This window comes from Talpa europaea (assembly GCF_964194135.1).
Source record: "Talpa europaea genome assembly, chromosome: 10".
NCBI classification, from domain to species: Eukaryota; Metazoa; Chordata; class Mammalia; order Eulipotyphla; family Talpidae; genus Talpa; species Talpa europaea.
The window spans coordinates 26,871,512-26,891,881 of NC_140077.1; the positions used below are offsets into that span (position 1 = coordinate 26,871,512).

A 20,370-nucleotide genomic window follows, 5' to 3' on the forward strand; every position below is an offset into this window, starting at 1 on the left:
TGGCTGTTTCTGACTCTTTTCTATGGGTACCTACCAGAAGGTGCTTTAGACTTGTGGCATGCTTTAAATGCCTCAGAGGCCCTGCTTTAGGCCAATCTTGTTAGGCTGGGCATTTACCCACAAGAGGATGGGTAACTCTGGGTGCTTGCTTTGGAAAGTATATTCTTCCCCTTTTCTGTATTGCACATTAATTGCATTAAAGTTCCTTTCCACTGAATGTTTTACGTACCGCAGTATTTAAAATGGTCAGGTTTGAGGGTTCAGGGGTGCCCCCTCCCTGCCCTGTAATACATCTAGGTGGTAAACTTCTTAAAGGCAAAGGTTTTTCCTGTTCTTTTAAACCTATGCATCTTCAGTGCCTGCTCATTTATTTATTCTTTCCCCATTTCTTCCACAAAAAAATATTTCTTAGAATCTATAAAGCTAATGTAGGAGTCTTATCCAGTCTCTTACCCAATGGGGGAATGCCCTCTCCAATATGCCTGGTAGGGATCAGAGGATAGTAAAGGGATTTAAGTAGTTTTTAAAAACTACAAAATAATACCATATTAGATACTCCCATTACATTCAATTTTTAATTTTTATGGAAATCTTGGGATTTGGGGGCATATTAAAAAGCTAGCTTTAATTTCTACAATTTTGATTTAGAAACTAAGTGAAATAAACACAAAGTAAAAGAACTCACAGAAAAATACTTCATTATGAATGGGAAAGATATTTCGACATTTAAAAGGGTGTCTTAGGACCTCCCTGGTGGCACAGGCGGTTGAGTGCAGCAGTGTGAAGCTATTCACAGCCTCTGCAGTGCCAGTTTGATCCCTGCCGGCCTCGGAGCAACCCATATGGCGAGCAGACTTCTCCTGTCTCGCCCGCTGCTCCCCTCAGCAGTGTATTTCAGTCAGTCTGCCTGTTCTGTTCCCCGCTCTGTCTCTGGTGAATCCTCTCACCCTCCCGCGCGTCTGGCCTGTACGCTGGCTCTTGTGTAAAAAAAAAATCTTTAAAAGGGTGTCTTACATTTCACCCAATTTGAGTTATATATGAAATAGGAAATAACCATTTCTATTTTGAGATGTTTTCAGTCCTTATCTCAAAACATAAACTAAGTCATTCTTTCAGTTAATTGTTGATGTTATATAGCAGTGATGTAGCAAATAATACAGGCTATTGAAAATCTAATACTAAATTTGACAGGAATTTCAATTTGAATGGAATGCTTAATGAGAAGTTTCCAAAATTCTGATAACATTAAATAAAATCTCTAATCTGTTAGCACCTCCTAGTGGAAAGTTTAAAGGATACAATTCCAACCAATCGGAATTCAGAATAGTTATCACATTTAAAGCTGCTAAACCAATGACAGTGGGAATCCTTGTGATATGTAAACATGCCTAAAAAGAAACATAATTTCATAAACATAAGTGATTAAAACAATCAGTGCATTAATTAGAAGAAAACATTTCAGCAACAGTTCTATTACAAACCATCTTTTGAATGTTCTTTATTTCAAAGACAAATTAAATTTTCATGCGTTTGGCTTACTCAGAAAAGATGTGGATGTTTCCTTGCAAATATATACTTTCATATATTTGTCATATGCATTTTGTATAGGATTCTAGTAGGATAATAAACATTTTGATCATCAAAAATTGGTTTTTAAAATGTAAATAATAGTGTTTAAAAATTACTGAACATTTATAGTTGACAAAAATCACAGGGTAGGTTAAACATAAAAGTGACTATTTAACAATTATGAAGAAACACTAATCATAAGAATTAGATTCTCACCATAATCTGGATGAAAAATTTGACGAATTAGCAGCAGGAACCATTCCTTAGTCAAACCACCCATATCCAGACCAGCTTCCCCTACGAATGTAACTTTTAATTTCTTTTTCAAGTCTGCTCTTTTCCGGGTTAACTAATTGAAGAAATTATATAGTAGAGGAGAACAAAATGGAATAACAAGGAAATTAACTTTCTCAATTCTGGGAAATGTGTTATGCATCTTTACCTTATTTACAGTGTCACAAAACTCCATCCATGCATCCATGCATGCATCTATCCCATTTACTGGGTACTGTATAAACTAGGTATTACTGTTTTTGTTTTGTTGAAAGATCAGGTACTGCTTCCTGGTGTATTTCCTCCAAGTTTTCAGTTTAGCAGATTGCAATATAAAATAATTTACTTTAACTTTTCTTCAATACTGAACTTTAAGAAATCCCCACTAAGTCAACCATCATTTTCTAATAGCTATTTGAAGAACTGGTTGAAGGACTGTACACACATGAAGCTCTGCAATATGTATACATACAATCAGAGTATGTTTGAACCTGGACAGACCCAAAACAATATATCTTTTAGGTCAGACCTCTTTAGATGAATAATAGGAGGCCTGGGGAAGATAAAACGACTCATTTCATACCTAGCCATTAACAAAGGTTAGGTCTGGAATCCAGGTTACATGTTCAGGAACATGAAATACTCATTTAAAAGTTCTATATAAAAACCTTTTCTGTAGACTTAACCACAAACTATTAATAAGCATATAAAAAATGAATATAAGGCTTAATTTCAGATAAGGAACTGATTATGGTATCAAAATATAAGGAAGCACACTTACTGGCATACAGAAATACAAAATAAGATTTTAGTAATAAACCATATTGTAGATTTATAAAAGTTTTAATACGATTTTGGAATAAATGATCTATACCTCATCAAGTGAATCGCTAACAAGATGTGTCCGTCTTACTTTCATATTTAGAAATAACATATTCATATCAGGTCTCTGTCTTCGAGATACTTTATCCACCAGACTTTGCTAATTAAAAAAGAAGGCAAATATTAACTTTTTTTAGACTACAATTTCATTTAAAACATTTTATATGAACAACTTATAAAATCAATTAGACACATTTTGATTTATGAAAATGCTTTTTTATTTCATTTTGGAACAGTGAAACTAAATGGGTTCAGAAATCAAAAACCAAAAATAATTCACCTTCTATAGTAAAGAAAGTTGCATCATATTTTCCCTGTCTCATTTCTTAAATAGCAATTTTTGGTTTATTTCCGTCTAATAAATACAAACACAAAATGGAAACATTTGAAATAAGGTATGTATTTCTGATGTTAAACTTGGCTTAAGCTTCCTTAGATACTGAATTTACTCTCAAAGCAGTTTGCTTACTTTTAAAAAGTACTTTGTTAACACTTATCAGAAACCTTAACAATATTCATACCCTCTGTCCTAGTAATTCCACTTCTAGCAATTCTAAACACTAAATATTTTATACAGGTAAGGTATTCATCACAGCATTAGCTATAAAAGTGAAAATTTAGAAATGGAATATACTACAGCTATCAAAAATGGTCAAAAAATTATATAAAGAACATGAAAAATATTTGAGGAAGGTACAACTATAAATAGCAGGGAACAAAATTATGTTTGCAATAACTGTTTCAGCTCTGTAGCCTTTTAAAAAAGGTAACAGAAAAATATCAAAAGAATATTTAGTACAATATTAATAATAGTTATGAGTAATGGAAATATGGATGATTAAAAAATGTATTTTACATCTCTTCAAAATATAAAAAATAAGTGTAAAAAACAACACATTAAAATATGAATGCTATGTATCAATCATAAACTCTACATTCTTGTATATTTCATTTATCTAAATAGTCCTCATAGTCTACCTTATCTTCTTTGGTAGCAAAGAAAACAAATTATTGTTTAGATAAAAGATGACTATTTCTGGCATTTTAAATACATGCAGCAATTTGCTTTAGTGGATAAAATTTTAAGGCCCCACAAAGCCTTACAGGCTACTTCTATTAGGAATTCACCTCTGATAGAAAAATCTTCAAATAAAAGAACCCCACAATTGTAAAATTTCAGATTCAGTCTGATGAGAAAATTATTTTTAGGTTAAGGAATCTCTTTTGCAATATAGATGGTGTAATTTAGATTATACCATATAAATTCTTGATTATAGTAACTACATGGCTGTCCTTGTGTCAAAATAGTAACCAGACATTAATTCCAAGTGGTATAGTATTTAACAAGTTAAAATGTTGGGAAATACCCACAAGACTGATAATGCCACTGACTCTTCAATCTCTACACATTTGTGTCAATGTTCTGTGGAACACTTAGCTTTTGACAGTCTATACTGGAAGAAAAAAGTTCCATAAATAAAGATATTTGGTATCTTAAGTGTGAGTGACACAGGAAATTTATCCAAGTTTCTCTGAGGAAGAGAGAAATTTAGATAAACTACTCGCTCCTCAGATTTTTTGTTGCAAATAGAAATATCGTAGTCCAAGGTGGAAAAGTACTAAGAAGGCAGGTTATACTTTATAAATGCAAATAACAGAAAATGTCAAAATGACTGTGTAGACTAATTTTTTTTTTTTTTTTGTGGTATCCTCGCCGGCGGCCGGGGAACAAACCGATGCTGCAGAGGCTGCGGGCAGCTTTGCAGCCCAGCGCTCAACCACTGCGCCACCAGGGGAGGCCCACAGTGTGTAGACTAATTTTTAAGCCAGTATCTATCCAAAATAAAGCAATACTTCTGCTAAATATACAATTTAAAATTTAGTTCTTCTGGGGGTTAGTGTGGCTATGGAATGTCCTTGGCACATGCAAGCAATAAAGTACCTTTTGATATTCCCATATTCGGTGTAAGCTGGCTTTGGGATGTTTCCTACCACTCTAATCTTTTGTCTTCCTCTGTTATAGAAGAAAATACTCTCTGGGAACTGAATTACTAAAGAATGAACAATTTTATTTTTATAATGTTTCGAAGTATTATGATTTATGTTTTAGGATTCCTTTTGTATTCTTGGATAAGGCGTGGAAAAAATTTCTTTTTCTCTATTTTGTGTCTCTTTTAAGGAGACTACAGTCTTCCCTCATTTTTTTAAGTTCTGAGTAATGTCACAAAAGCAAATATGCAAAACATATCAGCATTAAATAGTTTAGAGCTCTGTAATATGTAATTTTATTGTGCTGTGCTGAAGCCCAGAGATAAACTTCCTGCTTCCTGATTTGCCTTAGGCCTGCCTGCCTGTTACCCCAGTTTCTATAGCCTCCAGGTATTTTGGTTTCCTAAGAATCAATAATCATCTTTTACCTTCTTTAGACTATTTTTCATTTTCCCAGGATTATAACTTTTGTTATATCTTCTAAATTTTGGTTGTTTCTCTTTGATTTTCATAAAACTTAGAATAATGTTAAAGTGGCTTAAGTGTATTACTCATAAAGACACTTGTTCTCATTGTAGTTTTTGCCAAAGTTTTGCTGGAATATGAGATTTACAAAAGGATGTCCAACAAATTCTCAGTACTTGAGCTATGAGAGGCATTTAACCTTCCTGCAATATTTATAATATAATGAAAAGATGATGAGGGTTATATTTCCCCATATCATAGGGTTAAGCATGTCCATGAATTATAGGGAAGTATAATATGAATTTTCTTTTAACATTTCATGATTATATTAGAAAAATTTATAAGACATTTGACTTAGTTATTAAATTATTAACTATATTGATTATAGTAAACATAAATATGTTTTCATAGCTGGCTTACCCTTGCGATGCTTATCATCTGTTGTTCTGAGTCTCTTTGAATAATGATTTTTTTTGCAGCTATGGAGATAACGAATGGGTACTGACAGAAGGAAAACCTGCTTAATAAGTGAAAACAGAAAAAGCAAAAAGATGTATTTTTAGCAAAGTTAAACTAAGGCAACCTAAGGTATCCTTTTGTTGACATAAAACATTACTTTCATATTGTGTTTTACCATTTACAAAATGATGTTATGTACCTTATTTCCTTTAATCCCCATAGCCCTATGAAATAAGTATCATGACTAGTTGTTCAGTGCCTTTAATCTCTAGAGGAAACTACATATAATGTTCTAAGATACGTGCTAATTACTTATGTTGTTTAGACAAATAATTTCAGTTTGTATATAGTCACTTGTATATCATTACCTGTGAAAAAATATGGCTGAGACCAGAACCAGGAGGCGGAATTGTTGATGAAGAATTAGGACAAAAAATTCATGTGCAGAAATTAAAGTAAGAACTCATTATTATATGAGTATTTTTGATGTGCGAACTTTAGAAATAAGGGAATCTAGCAATAATTACAGCAGTGAAAAAAAGGCAAAGTAATAAATTTAAGATCAATAAAAGGGAAAAAAGTATATTGCTGTTAAAACTGTATTTAATGGTATAGTAACATGAAAAAGTATGTATTTGTTAAGGACATTATGATTAAAAGTCATGAAAATAATTTATTTCCTGGGTCAGAGCTCATTCTATGCTACTTTTAAAAAATCAGAAACTACACAGAGAGAATTCATTTAGAGAGAACTAGCATGGCAGCGATGACAGGTCAGGATTTAGACTCCCTTCAGAAGTGACAGCAAGGAATCCATCAGTTATAGTTGGAATTCAAGTATAGTCAAGCAGCACATTTGTGACTTGATTGGATGCAATGAAGGTATTATGAGAGGAGATAAAAAGATAGCCTTGGTGTGAACTGAAAGTGAAATGACTTTACCCTTGGAATGAAATTGCTAAAAATCAGTGAGATGTTCAGTACTAATGTATAATATTTTTCACTCACTAAGTGCTAACTGAAAAATTGGAAATGAAAAGAAGTGCAATTAATTTAGTAGGGTGTGTGTGTGTATCTTTTTCTGTACTTTGTAACAGTGCATTTCAACTCTCCCTTGGCATGGTACACAAAAATGCTACACAAATGGTACACAAAAATGATTTGCCCTAGGGTTCCAGGTCCTATGCTAAGTCCTGGCTGGCTTCCCACAGGATCAGAATTCCTTTGTAACTCATTCTTAGTATACCAATGCTATGCTGTAGTTATTAGAGAAGTTCTGTATTAAAAATTGTCAATGAAGGGCCTCCCCGGTGGCGCAGCGGTTGAGCGCTGGGTTGCGAAGCTGCCCGCAGCCTCTGCAGCTCCGGTTCAATTCCCGGCTGCTCCCCGGCCACCAGAGGAGGGTCCCACATGGTGCGCAGACCTCTCCTGCCGCCCGCTGCTCCCCTCAGCAGTGTACTTCGGTCCTTCTGCCTGCTCTGCTCCCTGCTCTGGCTCTGGTGAATTCTCTCACCCTCCCGCGCTTCTGACTGTACCCACTGCATGTATAAACGAAACAGACGAACAAACAAATAAATAAATAAAACATGCCTCTATAAAAGAAAAAAAAAATTGTCAATGAAATATACACAGTTTCTCTTGGAGTTGTTTTGTGTTTTGGCTACATATTAATTAAAGTGGGAGAAAAAATGTTCTTGTAAAATAAACTTTACCAAGAAAATACCTGCTAGACTGACCAGGGTCTCCAGAAACTGCATTCTTAATCAGTTCTGAGTGCTCAGATATGAAATAAGATAGTGGCTCATGGGACAAATATGGCCTACCACCTGCATTTGCAGATAAAGGTTTTTGATGACACAGACACACTCATTTATAGTACATTCATTTACAAAAAGAATCTAAGGCTGTTTTTGTAATGGTAGACTATAGCTTGTGTAGCCCAAAGAGCCAAAAACTTTTACCATCTATTACTTTACAGAAAAAGTTGGCAGACCTCTGTGTGGGATAGCATACAAAATAAGAAGATATAAGAGACTGCTATTAAGATAGAACCTATTAAGATAGAACCTTTTCCTTCCTAAAAAGATGCTTTTACACACACACACACCCAAAATTAACACATAAATGAATTCAAAATGTAACAAAAAGAAAATGCTTTAAGAAACAGAATTATTTCAAGGCTAGATATCTAAACTGTAAGTTTTACATAAAGGTATGTATACCTTTAACTTTATTAATATAGACTTTAAATCCAGTCATTATTTTAAATATTATTTCATTCAGATGAGTAATCAAATGAATTTTTGACTGTACCTGTGAGAATTTCCAAAGCTCTGCCAGGTATGGTATTCCTCCATGAGATCAATGTGATCCAATGTAGAATTATAGAAATCAGTATAAGGAATAAGGGAAGGATGAACAAAATTGTTTGCAGTATCTGTAAAGATAAATTCTAACATGATGATCTTTTCCAACACATACATGATTCACTCTGATATGAAGAACTTTTAATGTTCATTATATATAGTTTCTTTTTTTTTAAAAAAAGATTTATTTATTTATGCATACAAGAGCTGGGGTACAGGCCAGAGATGCAGGGGGTGAGAGGATTCACCAGAGAGAGAGTGGGGAACAGAACAGGCAGATTGACTGAAGTACACTGCTGAGGGGAACAGCGGGCGAGCCAGGAGAGGTCTGCTGCACCACGTGGGTTGCTCCCTGGCCACCCAGGGATTGAACTCGTGCTGCAGAGGCTGCGGATTGCTTCATAGTGCAGTGCTTAACCCCATGAGCCACCAGAGAATCCCCATCATATATAGTTTCTATATAGGCATTTCTATAGTAAGCAATTATAGCTCCAATAAAAAAGTTAAGTTTGAAATTGTGGTTATATTGTAACTAATAATTACTTGCTTAAGAAATAAAAGAATTTGGTGGGGATTATAATACCCTAGTAAAGGAAGTGGGAAGAGGCTATCTACTGATGTTGTTTCCCCATCAGTGTTTTTTCTCCTAGTGCTGCTCAGGAATGAATGGGAGTTTTTATTGTCTTAGGAATCAGTACTTAGAAGGTCATATGCAGTTGACAGCAACAATATAGAATACTGAACAATAAAATATTTTAATGCTTAGAAGTTGTGAAATTTGTTATCAAAACAAAACTACAACTCTTCATTTTTAAGGAATGGTTAAAAATGGAAGAATGCCTATATAGTACTTTAAGATCTTTACAAATATGTCCCTTATATTTAACAAAAGAGAAAAGATGGTAACTTAACAAAACCTACTAAGTAAAGCCAGCACTTTTGATGCTGATGGGATCCACCAGGAACATTTCGTTATAGGTGGAAATTCTTCAGGTTTTGCAGGAAACAGACGTAAAGAAATAAATTGCAGCAATCTTTCTACCAATTGTTTGAACCTCTTCTGGGATAATCTGGTAAGAATTTTGAAATAATGCCAGTCAAAATTCCCATTTTATTTTGGCAATATATTTGTTAGCTATCAAAATTCATCTTATATGCATAGAGTTTTAGAATATATCCTCAAATTCTACTTCTTAAATTGTTAAATACCTGAAAAATGCAAAATGTTACTTTCTTAAATAAGAGATAAACATCAAAATTACTGTAAAGTTAGCATTAAACATTTTTAAGACTTTAAGTATTCAAGTCAATTCTCATTATTCATGGACTCCATATCTGCAAATTCATCTATTTGCAAAATTTAACTGTAACCCCCAAATCACTGTAGCACTTTCAAGGTCATTTGCAAATATGCAAAGAGTGGCAAAAAAATTGAGTTGCCCTATGTGCATATTCCCAGCCAAGGCAGAACTAGGTGATATTGTCTTCCTGTTTAAGTTTCATACTGTAAAGAAGTGTCCTTTATGTTGTCTATTGAGTGTGATGTTTTTCAATATTTTGTGCTTTTTGCTAGTGATTACTGTTTAAAAATGCCTCCTAAATATAGTGCTAAAGTTCTGTTAGTGGCTAAGTACAAGAAGATGTGATGTGCCTTGTGCAGAATATATGTGTTTGGTAAAATTCATTCAGAAATGAATTATAGTACTGTTGGTTGTGAGGTCATGCTAATGAACAAATATTTATATTAAATAACATGTATCTAAATAGAAATACAGAAAAAGCAAGTTTACACACTTATCAGTTGATGAAAATGTGATCACAGGCTTACAGGGAACTAACCCTGTAATTCCCATAGGAGCAAAGGCTCAGTATCTGCCAGTTCAGTGTTCACAGCAACTTTATAGAACACAGCTATTGTGAGTAATGAGAACCACTGTATTTAAAATTAATTTTGGAGATATCTTGCCTCTTTAATTTTTATTAATCATACAGTAATTGTTAACAGAAGTGTAATTCTGTGAAAAAGTATTATATTTTATAAATTGATATTGATGACTATCCTATATTTTACAAAGACTTTTTGGATATAGAAAAGGCACCACATAAATAATGGCGAGATTTTGAAGTACATATAGGAAATAAGATACAAATTAAAACAGTAATGTCTGAGTAACTCCAGTTGCCATTTTAGAGATATAAAAAACCAATGATAGGAATGTACTACATAAAAAGCAAAAGCTGTAGATTGAGATCTCAACAACAGCTTGCACAAGCCAAATGGTTACTTATATGAAAAACAGATATTAAAATTATCTTCTTTATAGACCTAAAACATTTAACAAATTGTATTATAAAATTATTAGTATCAAACTTAAAGTTGTAAGATTATAAAAGTTCTAAATATAGAATGATTTACTTTTTAAACCAGTGAACTAGGAAATGATGATCAGCTTCCGCTAAGGTAGTTATTTGTCGTAGCAAGTGAGCATAGATGACATACGTAGATGTGTTATTAAATTGAGGATTCTGAAAAAGACAGTCAGGATAATTTTGTTAAAACTTTAACACATAAAAGGAAAAACACTAAGCTTAGTGAGTTAAGTAGCAAAATCAGGAGACTAAATTTGTGATTATGAAATCCATTAACGCATAATCTTATTTGTTTCATTAATTAAATCAGTTTCCTCATCTGTAAAGTGGGAATGATAACATCTAACTTAGAAGGTTGTTTTGAGCATTAAAAAAGAAAATGTATGTAAAATACCTAGCTCAGGGCTCTTAAAAATGGGAGCAACCGCTGTCATCCAATTAAACAAAAAATAGCTCCGCCTTGATTAAAAAAAAGCAATAAAAATGACATAAAAGTTAGCTGTGAAATTTTTGTTACTGTGAAATGAGTAACTTGCATATTTCACAAGGAATAAAATAATACCACATAATAGCTCTGACAACTTTTAAATGTTAAAGGTACACTTAAGGAGCGCTTGTGTACACTAAGCAGAATCTCTAGTTGTATTTCCAAAATCTTAAACTCCATCATAATGGACATTTCAGAATGTCACGAAAAAATGAATAGCGAGAAATAAATTGCAATTATAAATAATAAGAGAGCACCATGCACTTTTCAAAACTGACTTATCAGTCAGATAATTCAAAATTATGGGGTGACCCCAATTGTTAACTTTATCTAGTGATGGCTCATGAGAACGAGATCTGATCAAAGCTTACTGCTGGCTAGTATACTGAAAAGCTTTGAGCTTCAGTTGTTATTTTCTAGCTTTTACTTTCTATACATATATTTCCTGTTTTCCTAGTTTTGCTTGATCCCCCTCACCTCTCTATTTTCCTTCCTTACATCTCTTTACTATCTCTTGTGTATTTTCCCCTTCCCCCTTTTCCTTTTTTTCTTTTCTCCCCCTTCATCTATCCCTACCCTGCATGTTTTTCTTTAATTGGACATAATAATGAACTAAACACTATATCTTAATGTAACTTTTTCTTACCTTTAAATGAGATAATATACATGAACACTTAGTAAATTGTAACAAATAATACAAATATAGCATGTTAGCTATGGTAATAACATTTCTTTCTTAAAAAATAATTAAAGCTAAAACTTACTTTTTATTTGTCTGAACCTTACCTTATTTTCTGTATCTATGAATCTGTGTCTCTAAAGAGGAAAAGTTCATCATCTTTGCTTTAGCAAATATAAACTACCGATTTTATTTTTTCATTAGAATTATAATTTAAATATTTTTGAAAATATGTGGAGAAGTTAGAAACCTACTAATTCGGGAAGTAAAGTTTTAGATACAATTAAAACTAATTATATATATATATAAAAGACTGAATAGAGGAGGAAGAAATTCTATTTTATTTGTTCTAGAATAACACAGCAGAAAGGCAAGAACCAAATTAAAATATGATCCTGTAGATATTCACCTTTCCAGTATGTATTTGTTAAAACTTTAATTCTCTGGTCACAATTAATTATACTCTAAAAAATATCAATGATGTTGCTTAAAATAATTCTTAGTACTTGATTTCGTTTCAATTATACATGCAATAGATTGAGATCTGAATTAGACAACTTCAAATAAATTCTTGCTATCTTACCTGTAAAAGTATAAAATATGCTCTAAGATCATCTTTTGTTCGTGGACTGAAAAAGAAACAATTGGTTATAGATGAATGCTTAATTTTACAGTACTTAATAAAAATGATGAAGTCTGAACCTAGACTAAAATATTATTATTATTATTGAGACAGTACCAGGTCCATAAAGTGCTGGGAATATAGGTCCCTCTGTGCCTGCTCCAAGCTGGTTCTGAAAAATGCCTAAAAACTGAGTTAGGAATTATTCATCCAAGAAATGTTTCTGACATCATCAGGAAGATTTTGAAGTGCCCTCGGAGAAACCTAGGACTTTTCCATGCAGGACTTGCACTCCTGGAGGGAAGGAGAGGGAGATGGCAAAGAGCAGCATGGCCAGGAAAGTATTAATAGGTAACTCAGCTGCAGAACAAGTGGCGCTGGCCATCCATGGCTCGAAGGGGTGCACCAGGGAACGCTGAATTTCCTTGGAGGGATTTTTCAGAAAAAGAATGCAGTCATGCATGGGTGCAGGTCTGGTCTAGATCACTGGGAATTCTGTGGCTGGTATGGGCAAGGAAAGCTTTCCCCAGTCCCCACCTGGATGTAAGTGAACAATTTTAAATTTTCTATAAAAATCATGAATTTCTTTGAAAATCAGAAAATGCTATTAAAATACATAGGGTACAATTAATATTACAAAACACTTGAACATTTTTATGTATTCTACATAATCATACTTCAAAATATTATCAATTATAATAATATAATTGGGGAGGGTTCAGGTGGAACCCTCCCGGGCTCAGTCACAAACCCAACAGAAGAGGGAGGAACTACTAAGAGAGTGATCTTGTAAAGAATCTAGTGGGCACACACAGCACTTGCAGCCTGGGTCCCTTATGCATGAGGCAGCTGCAGTGGGAGCTGTGGTGGTGGCCATTGCCTATAGCCATTACTTAGCAACAGAGCATACAGCCAGCTCGGGTGCCTCCCTGCCTGCCTGCCCTGCAGGGCCCACTGGGTCCTGGAGCTTGAGCCCTGTGGACCACTTGCTAGGAGATGCAAGCTTGGTGGGACAAGACCCATGGTATCACAGAGCAGCAGAGAGGGAGGGCTGGAAGTTAAAACAACTGAAGCACTGAATGAAGCATGCTGTGAAGAGAGAAGAGAAGCTGCCCCATTCTTTTTTTTTTTTTTTAAGATTTATTTATTTACATATACAAGAACTGGGGTACAGGCCAGACGTGCGGAGGGCTGAGAGGATTCACCAGAGACAGAGTGGGGAACAGAACAGGCAGATCTACGGAAATACACTGCTGAGGGGAGCAGCAGGCAAGTCAGAAGAGGTCGGCTGCGCCATGTGGGTCACCTCCCTGGCCGGGGATCAAATCAAACCCATTCTGCAATGGCTGCAGATAGCTTCATAGTGCTGCATCTTAACCCCTTCCACCACTAGGGAGGTCCCTACCCCATTCTTGAAACAAGACTGAGGATTTAAGCCCCAGTTTCCCTGCATGCCCCATCTCATGTCAGGATAAACAAAGAAGAGAAACAAAACTAAATCCCAATTGTGAAAAAGTAAACAAGGCAACACACATGCCTAAGAAGCAAGGAAAGTCTGAACAAAAGATGAAAAAGCAAAAGCAGAAGTCCTGGGAATATATAAAGGATACAGAAGTAGAGGACTTATCATACAAAAACAATAATATTAAAAGTGCTAAATGAGTTATTAGAAAATCAGTCAACGACAGGCAAGGTCCAAGATCTTAGAAAGCAGATCCAGGAACAAAAAGAGTTCCTCACCAAAGTGAATGAAAATATTAAAAGACAACAAAGAGAGATGTTGACTGAAATGAAGACAATACGGAAAGCACTTTAAATAGATTAAACTTTCAGAGGAGAGAATTTCAGGAATAGATTCATACATACTAATCACCCAAGTAGAAAACCAGAGAGAAATAAGACTTAGGAAAATTGAGGGACCACTGTGAAAGATACCACACTCAATTAGAAGAGGAAAACATAATGATAATAGGTATTCCAAAAGGTGAAGCGAGAAGGGAGCAGAGATCCTATTCAAATAAATAATAGCTGAACATTCCCAAACCTAAGGAATAAGTATGAATATCCAGGAAACAGAGAACACCCAAACTTCTTAATGCAATATAACCTACACCAAACACATCATTGTTATAAAAATCAAAGATTATAAAAAAATTTACAGGGAGCCACCAAAATGAAGATAATTTTCAAAGGCATTCAAATTAGGCTTTCCTTTGATTTTACTCCAGTCACCCTCCAGGCAAGAAGAAACTGGTATGAAATGTTCACAATCCTAAAAGACAAGAGCTGCCAGCCAAGAACACTCCATCTTGCAAAATTACCATTCAGGTATAAAGGGTAAATAAAGGCTTTCCCAGACAAAGAGCAGCTAATGGAGTTTATTAGCACCATACCTGCCCTATCTGTAAGAGATACTGAAAGGAGTTCTTTTACAAGAAAAGAAAAAGTAAAACACAAAACCCTAAGCAAAGTTACAACAGGAACAAAATCAGAAGCATGAACAGGAATACTGAGTCAATAACAAAACACTAAAGGGGAGGAAGAACAGGACAGAACCTGTATAGTAAATGTTAAGAGAGCTGACACCAGTTCATAAAAGGACTCTCAGTGAACATGACAAAATCTGACTCCCCCCCAAATAGTCTTCTCAACATCATTTGCTAAATAATCCTTTCATCTGATGTTAAATGCAATATTTAGCAGTTTTGCTATTAGAAATAAATCTTATGTTTTCAAAATCAGTGACTGCATAATATATGTATCTAAATCATTTGGTTTGCAGAAAATAGATCTGATATGCATCATTTCAATAATGAGCTTATATTTTATCAAAGTAAAATGAAGGAATATACCCACCATTTTAAAATCTATAGTCATGATATCAAAAGATGTTCTGTTATTTGACACCATTTACATGATCAGCTCTCCATGCCATTCATGCTGCTCTATCTTCATGCCCCAACACTTAACTATCACCTTTGCCTCCCTGCCCTTTCCTGTTTTAAAACTTCACTATCACTTATAGTTATTGGATGTGGGCATGGGTTGACTTTTCAGAATGTTTTTGATTCTATTTTGATGATATTTTGACTAAGGTCCTATTTGGCCTTCACCCTTCTGTCTTCAGACAATAAACTTGAGAAATAACAGGATTGTTTTCTCTCAGAGGACAGTAAATGACTTTCTCAAACAAAAATACAGGAAAATGCACGTAATACAAAATGGTCAATTTCCTAATATAACAAAGCAAGAGTTCCAGGAAAAAAAAAAGGGCAAATCTCTAATGGAAAAAAGTTACATAATTTATTTATTAAAGCAGAAATATAAATGGCTAATAAGTGGCAAGTGTTAACCTCACTAGTATTAAGGAAATGGATTCATTTTTCACATATCTATTTAGGTCAAGTTTTGTTATGCGATACTATTGAGGGCTCAGTCAATCAGGCACTTACATCCTGCTGTTAGGAGTGTGCGCTGGCATAACTGTTTTGGAAAGTAATCTGGCAGGATATAGTTAAGCATGTTAAAGTATTTACACCCTGATGCAGTAATTCTACTTCTAGGACATTTCTAAATGAACATTCAGAAATAAGATTTTTTTGTACAAAAATGTTCACTGATATTACTCACACAAACAACCTTATTGACCAGCCCTTGGTGAATGATTAGGTACATGCATATGCTAGAATACTAGGCACACATTAAAAATATGGCTGAAGGAAAATGCAAATTTATTACTAGAATAATGAAATGGGAATACTGTTGAATATTAAATGAAAGTATATAGTATTTTAACTGTTCCAAAAGGGTGACTAGAAAAAAACTACAAAATGTTAACATTTTATACTATTCTGCCTTTTCTAAATTTTCTATAAAAATCATGAATTTCTTTGAAAATCAGAAAATGCTATTAAAATACATAGGGTACAATTAATATTACAAAACACTTGAACATTTTTATGTATTCTACATAATTATACTTCAAAATATTATCAATTATATTATCCATCATTCCTTATATAAAAACCATTTCAATATTTAATTTCAAGGAAAAGTATTTCAGCAGCTAAGCTTACATTTCCTTATATTAGAAATATGAAAAATTTTGCCCTGGGTACTAGGAAGTCCAAGGTTAAATTCTATCTCCATGGTATTTCATGTACCAATTCCATTTTTGTAAAGTACATATATCTGGCACACAAATTTTATACAAAATTTTAAAGCACTCACAGATCCTCTGAAGCCTACCTAAGGATCCTTCTGAAAATTCTAACAAAACTTTATAAATGGTTTATAATTTGTTTCTGATCTAAGTTTCTCATTATAATTCAATTAAATCTTTCCTGAAAGTAAAATATATAGATACATTCAAGGTTTACGGGATGTGTAAATTAACCATCAGTACTGATTAGCTAAATATTAGTTATAATTACCCTTTCCATTCTCGTAACAGGCTATTAATGATTCCCTTTAATACTGTCTTCTGAATGTCTTGAGGCTGTAAGCAAAAAGAAAGTTACTAGATAATTAGGAAACATGTTACCATACCACACTAACCATCAGAGCACCAATAACCCTCCAACATAGTCCACTGGGTTACTTCCTCTCTTTGTCTTCTAATCCCCACCTTCCCCTCTGGTAATCTTAATTCTATGGTTAGATTTCTAGGGTTTTTTTTTTTTTTTTTTAAAGATTTATCCATTTTTATACAAGAGCTGGGTACCTGCCAGAGACGCAGGAGGGTGAGACAATTCACCAGAGATAGAGCAGGGAGCAGAATAGGCAGATGACCGAAATACACTGCTGAGGGGAGCAGCAGGTGCGACAGGAGATGTCTGTCACACCATGTGGGAATCTTCCTGGCCGGCCAGGAATCGAACCAGTACTGCAAAGCCTGCAGACAGCTTCACAGTCTCCATAACTTAGCCACTGTAAATGGTGCTGTCATGAACATAGGCATACATATGCCCTTTCAAATTAGTGGTTTTTTGTATTCTTTGGGTCGCTACCTAGAAGTGAAATTGCTGGATTACATGGTAGACCTATTTGTAATATTTTGAGAACCCCCCCACCAATACTATTTTCATAGTGCCTGGATAAGTCTTCAGTCTCACTAACAAGGTGCCAGAACTGGTTTTTCTTCACACCCTCTCCATCATGTTTCTGGTCTGATATGGGCCAGTCTTTCAGGTGTGAGGTGGTATCTCATTGTGGTTTTGATTTGCATTTCCCTGATGATAAATAATGATGGGCATTTTCTCATGTGCCTCTTGGCCATCTGTATGTTGTCTTTGGAGAGTACCCATTCAAATTCTCTGCCCATTTTTTGACGGGGTTTTTTTTGGGGTTGTATGAGTTCTTTGCAGATATTAAGCAGGAGCCCTTATAAGATATGTGATGTACAAATATTTTCTCCCATTTGGTAGGGTGTCTTTTTGTTTTAATGATAGTTTCTGTCACTTTGAAGAAGGTTTTTAGTTTGACAGTTCAATTTGTTTAGTTTTTGTCTCCCTTGCCATTGCAGTAGAGTCTCCAAAGACATCCTTGAAGACAGTGTTATGGAGTGTTTTGCCCGTGTTTTCAGGCCTTACATCCAAGACTTTAATCTATTTTGAGTTAAATTTTGACATGGTGTGAGACAGTAGTCTAGTTTCATTCTTTTGCATATGGTTGTTCAGTTTTCCCAACACCATTTATTGAAGAGACTCTCCTTTCTCCATTGTATACTTTGGGCTCCTTTGCCTTATTATAGATTAACTAGCTATATCAGTAACTGGATTTATTTTTGGGCTCTCAATTCTACTGCATTATATGTGTTTGTATTTTTATTCATTACCATGCTGTTTGATCATGATAGTTTTGTAGTATAGTTTGAAATGTGGGCATGTAATTTTTTTTGGGGGGGTCAAGATTATTTTGGCTATTTGGGGTCATTTGTGGTTCCATGTAAATTTTAGTAATGTTCCCTGTATTTCTTTGAAAAGTGCCATTGAAACTTTGATAGGAGCTGCACAATTGCTTTTCAGATAGTCATTTTAACAATGCTAATCCTTCCAATCCATGAGCAGGGCATATCTTTTCCATTTCTTTAGGTCTTCTCTTTCTTTTAATAATGTCTTAGTTTTGTCGGATAGGTCCACCTCCTTTGTTAAGTTTATTCTTAGGTATTATTTTGATGAAATTATAAATGGTATTTTTTCTTGGTTTCTTTCTCTCCCAATTCATTGTTTGCATATAGAAACACCATTATCCACTTCTAAAACATCTATTTGGTGTTAAACCTGACCAATTATTCTAGATAGGCTCATTGTTGATAATCCCATTAACCGAAATCCTTCTATTTTGTGATTATGCTTTAAAGCTGCCTCCTTTGTCATGTCCCCATTTTCTCTATTAGTAAAGACTTTATTTTTTAGAGCAGTCTTAGTTTTACAGAAAAACTAAGAGAAGGGAGAAAGTACAGTTACCCTCATAGTTTCTCTTATTAATATCTTGCATTAATGCAGTACATGTTACTATTGAACCAATACTGATAACATTATTACCTAAGTTCATAGTTTATGTTAGGTTTTACTCTTTATTATAATCCTATAATTGGGTTTTGACAAATGTATGCAACATTATAGTATCATACAGAAAAGTTTCACTGTCCTGAAAATCCTTTCTACTCCACCTTTTCATTCCTCTCTTTCTCTTGGTCCTATCCCTTCATATTTTTACTATCTCCATCAAATTTGTCTTTTTCAAAATGTTACATTAGTAGAAATCATAGAATATATAGTCTTTTCAGACTGGCTTTGTGCACTGAACAATTTGTACTTAAGATTCCCCATGTCTTTTCATTTCTTCTTTTTGCTAAATAATACACAGTTGTATTGACATACCAGTTTGTGTCTTCATACACCTATTAAAGGACATCTGGGTTGATTACAATTTGGGGGAATTATGAATAAGGATTTTGGGTAGATATGCAAGTGCGCACGCACATACACACGCACAGAGACACACACACATCTCTTGTATCTACTTATTAAGATCCCTGAGTTCATGATGATGCCTTTACATCCTGGTTTATTTTCAGTCTTTCTCCTCATGTATTTTTATCTTCCCTTCTCTAAAAGTGAGGAACCTGACTCCAAAGATCACCAATATGTTTACTTATTTGTTTATTTCAACAAGTAGTTTCAGATTTGTTAACCCATACCCCTGAGAGAAAAATAAAAAGCTAAGTTGAAGATTTATTTATCTGAAAATATCTTTAGGTTTAAGACATATAACATACCATGGATGAAAATTACTTGGCTTAGTTTTTTTAACAGTATAATTGTGGTATTTATTTAGAACAGGTTTTTTTCTGTTTCATTACCATCTTCCCTCAAATTAAGGAATTAATTTTATAGTGTCTATAAAACATTAACTTCCTTCTAAGTCAAAAGAAGTTGGGAGATATGTCCTGAGGAGTAGAACTTTTGGGTCAAATGTATGCATATTCTTAGTATTAGTAAATAAAGCCAATTAGTTTTCCAAGGTGGTTGTACTTGTGTATACTTCTCTCATCAATGTATGAAAGTTATAGTTATCTCACAATATTACCAGTTCTTGGTAAGATATTCAAAACTTTTTTGTACTAATTGTTAAATGATATATAATGTTATTTTCACTTTTCTAATGACAACTATTACTAAGTACCCTTTCATATATTTAACAGTGAGGTACTGAGATTATGACAAATATGTATGCCATTACTTCTTTTGTTAAAAAATATACAAGAGGTCTTAGGCCAGTACAATAGGGAAAATTCTTATATGCACCCATCCATAATACAAGATATAAGGATGGAAAAGAGATAAAACTCATTTTTCACAAATGACAAGACTGTCTTTATAGAAATTCCAAATAAATAAATCAGTAGATGTACTATTAGAATTGAGTGAATTTAGCAAAGTAACTAAAGGTAAATAAGTATTTCCATATACTAGTAACAATCAGAAAATAAAATAACATTAAAAAATCACCTACCTAGAAATAAATGTAATAAAACAGGTCACCTCCACTACCTGTTTAAATTTTTTTCCACTTAAATTAGTGGTAATAGCATTCCCAGTCACCCAAAATAATCTACCAAATCATACCAACTAGGACTATTCTGCTTTTGAATAGTGGGGGAAACTTATATGTGTAAGACCTTTAATCAGAAAACTATAAAGAA

At 34.0% G+C, this 20,370-nt stretch overlaps 1 protein-coding gene across 2 annotated transcripts in view; it reads right to left on the minus strand.

Moving 5' to 3' along the window:
• The window catches only part of HECTD2 (HECT domain E3 ubiquitin protein ligase 2), a gene marked incomplete at both ends in the record, with an annotated part of 62,034 nt that overhangs the window by 9,609 nt on the left and 32,055 nt on the right, over positions 1-20,370 (minus strand). The window contains 9 exons of one of the 2 annotated variants that reach the window (XM_084245654.1): positions 1,300-1,388; positions 1,786-1,918; positions 2,717-2,824; positions 5,599-5,695; positions 7,951-8,074; positions 8,925-9,073; positions 10,420-10,529; positions 12,123-12,168; positions 16,595-16,659. In XM_084245654.1, the coding sequence (XP_084101780.1) occupies positions 1,300-1,388; positions 1,786-1,918; positions 2,717-2,824; positions 5,599-5,695; positions 7,951-8,074; positions 8,925-9,073; positions 10,420-10,529; positions 12,123-12,168; positions 16,595-16,659 (921 nt within the window). Of the gene's footprint in view, positions 1-1,299; positions 1,389-1,785; positions 1,919-2,716; positions 2,825-5,598; positions 5,699-7,950; positions 8,075-8,924; positions 9,074-10,419; positions 10,530-12,122; positions 12,169-16,594; positions 16,660-20,370 lie in introns of both variants that reach the window. The other variant, XM_084245653.1, reaches the window with a different exon arrangement.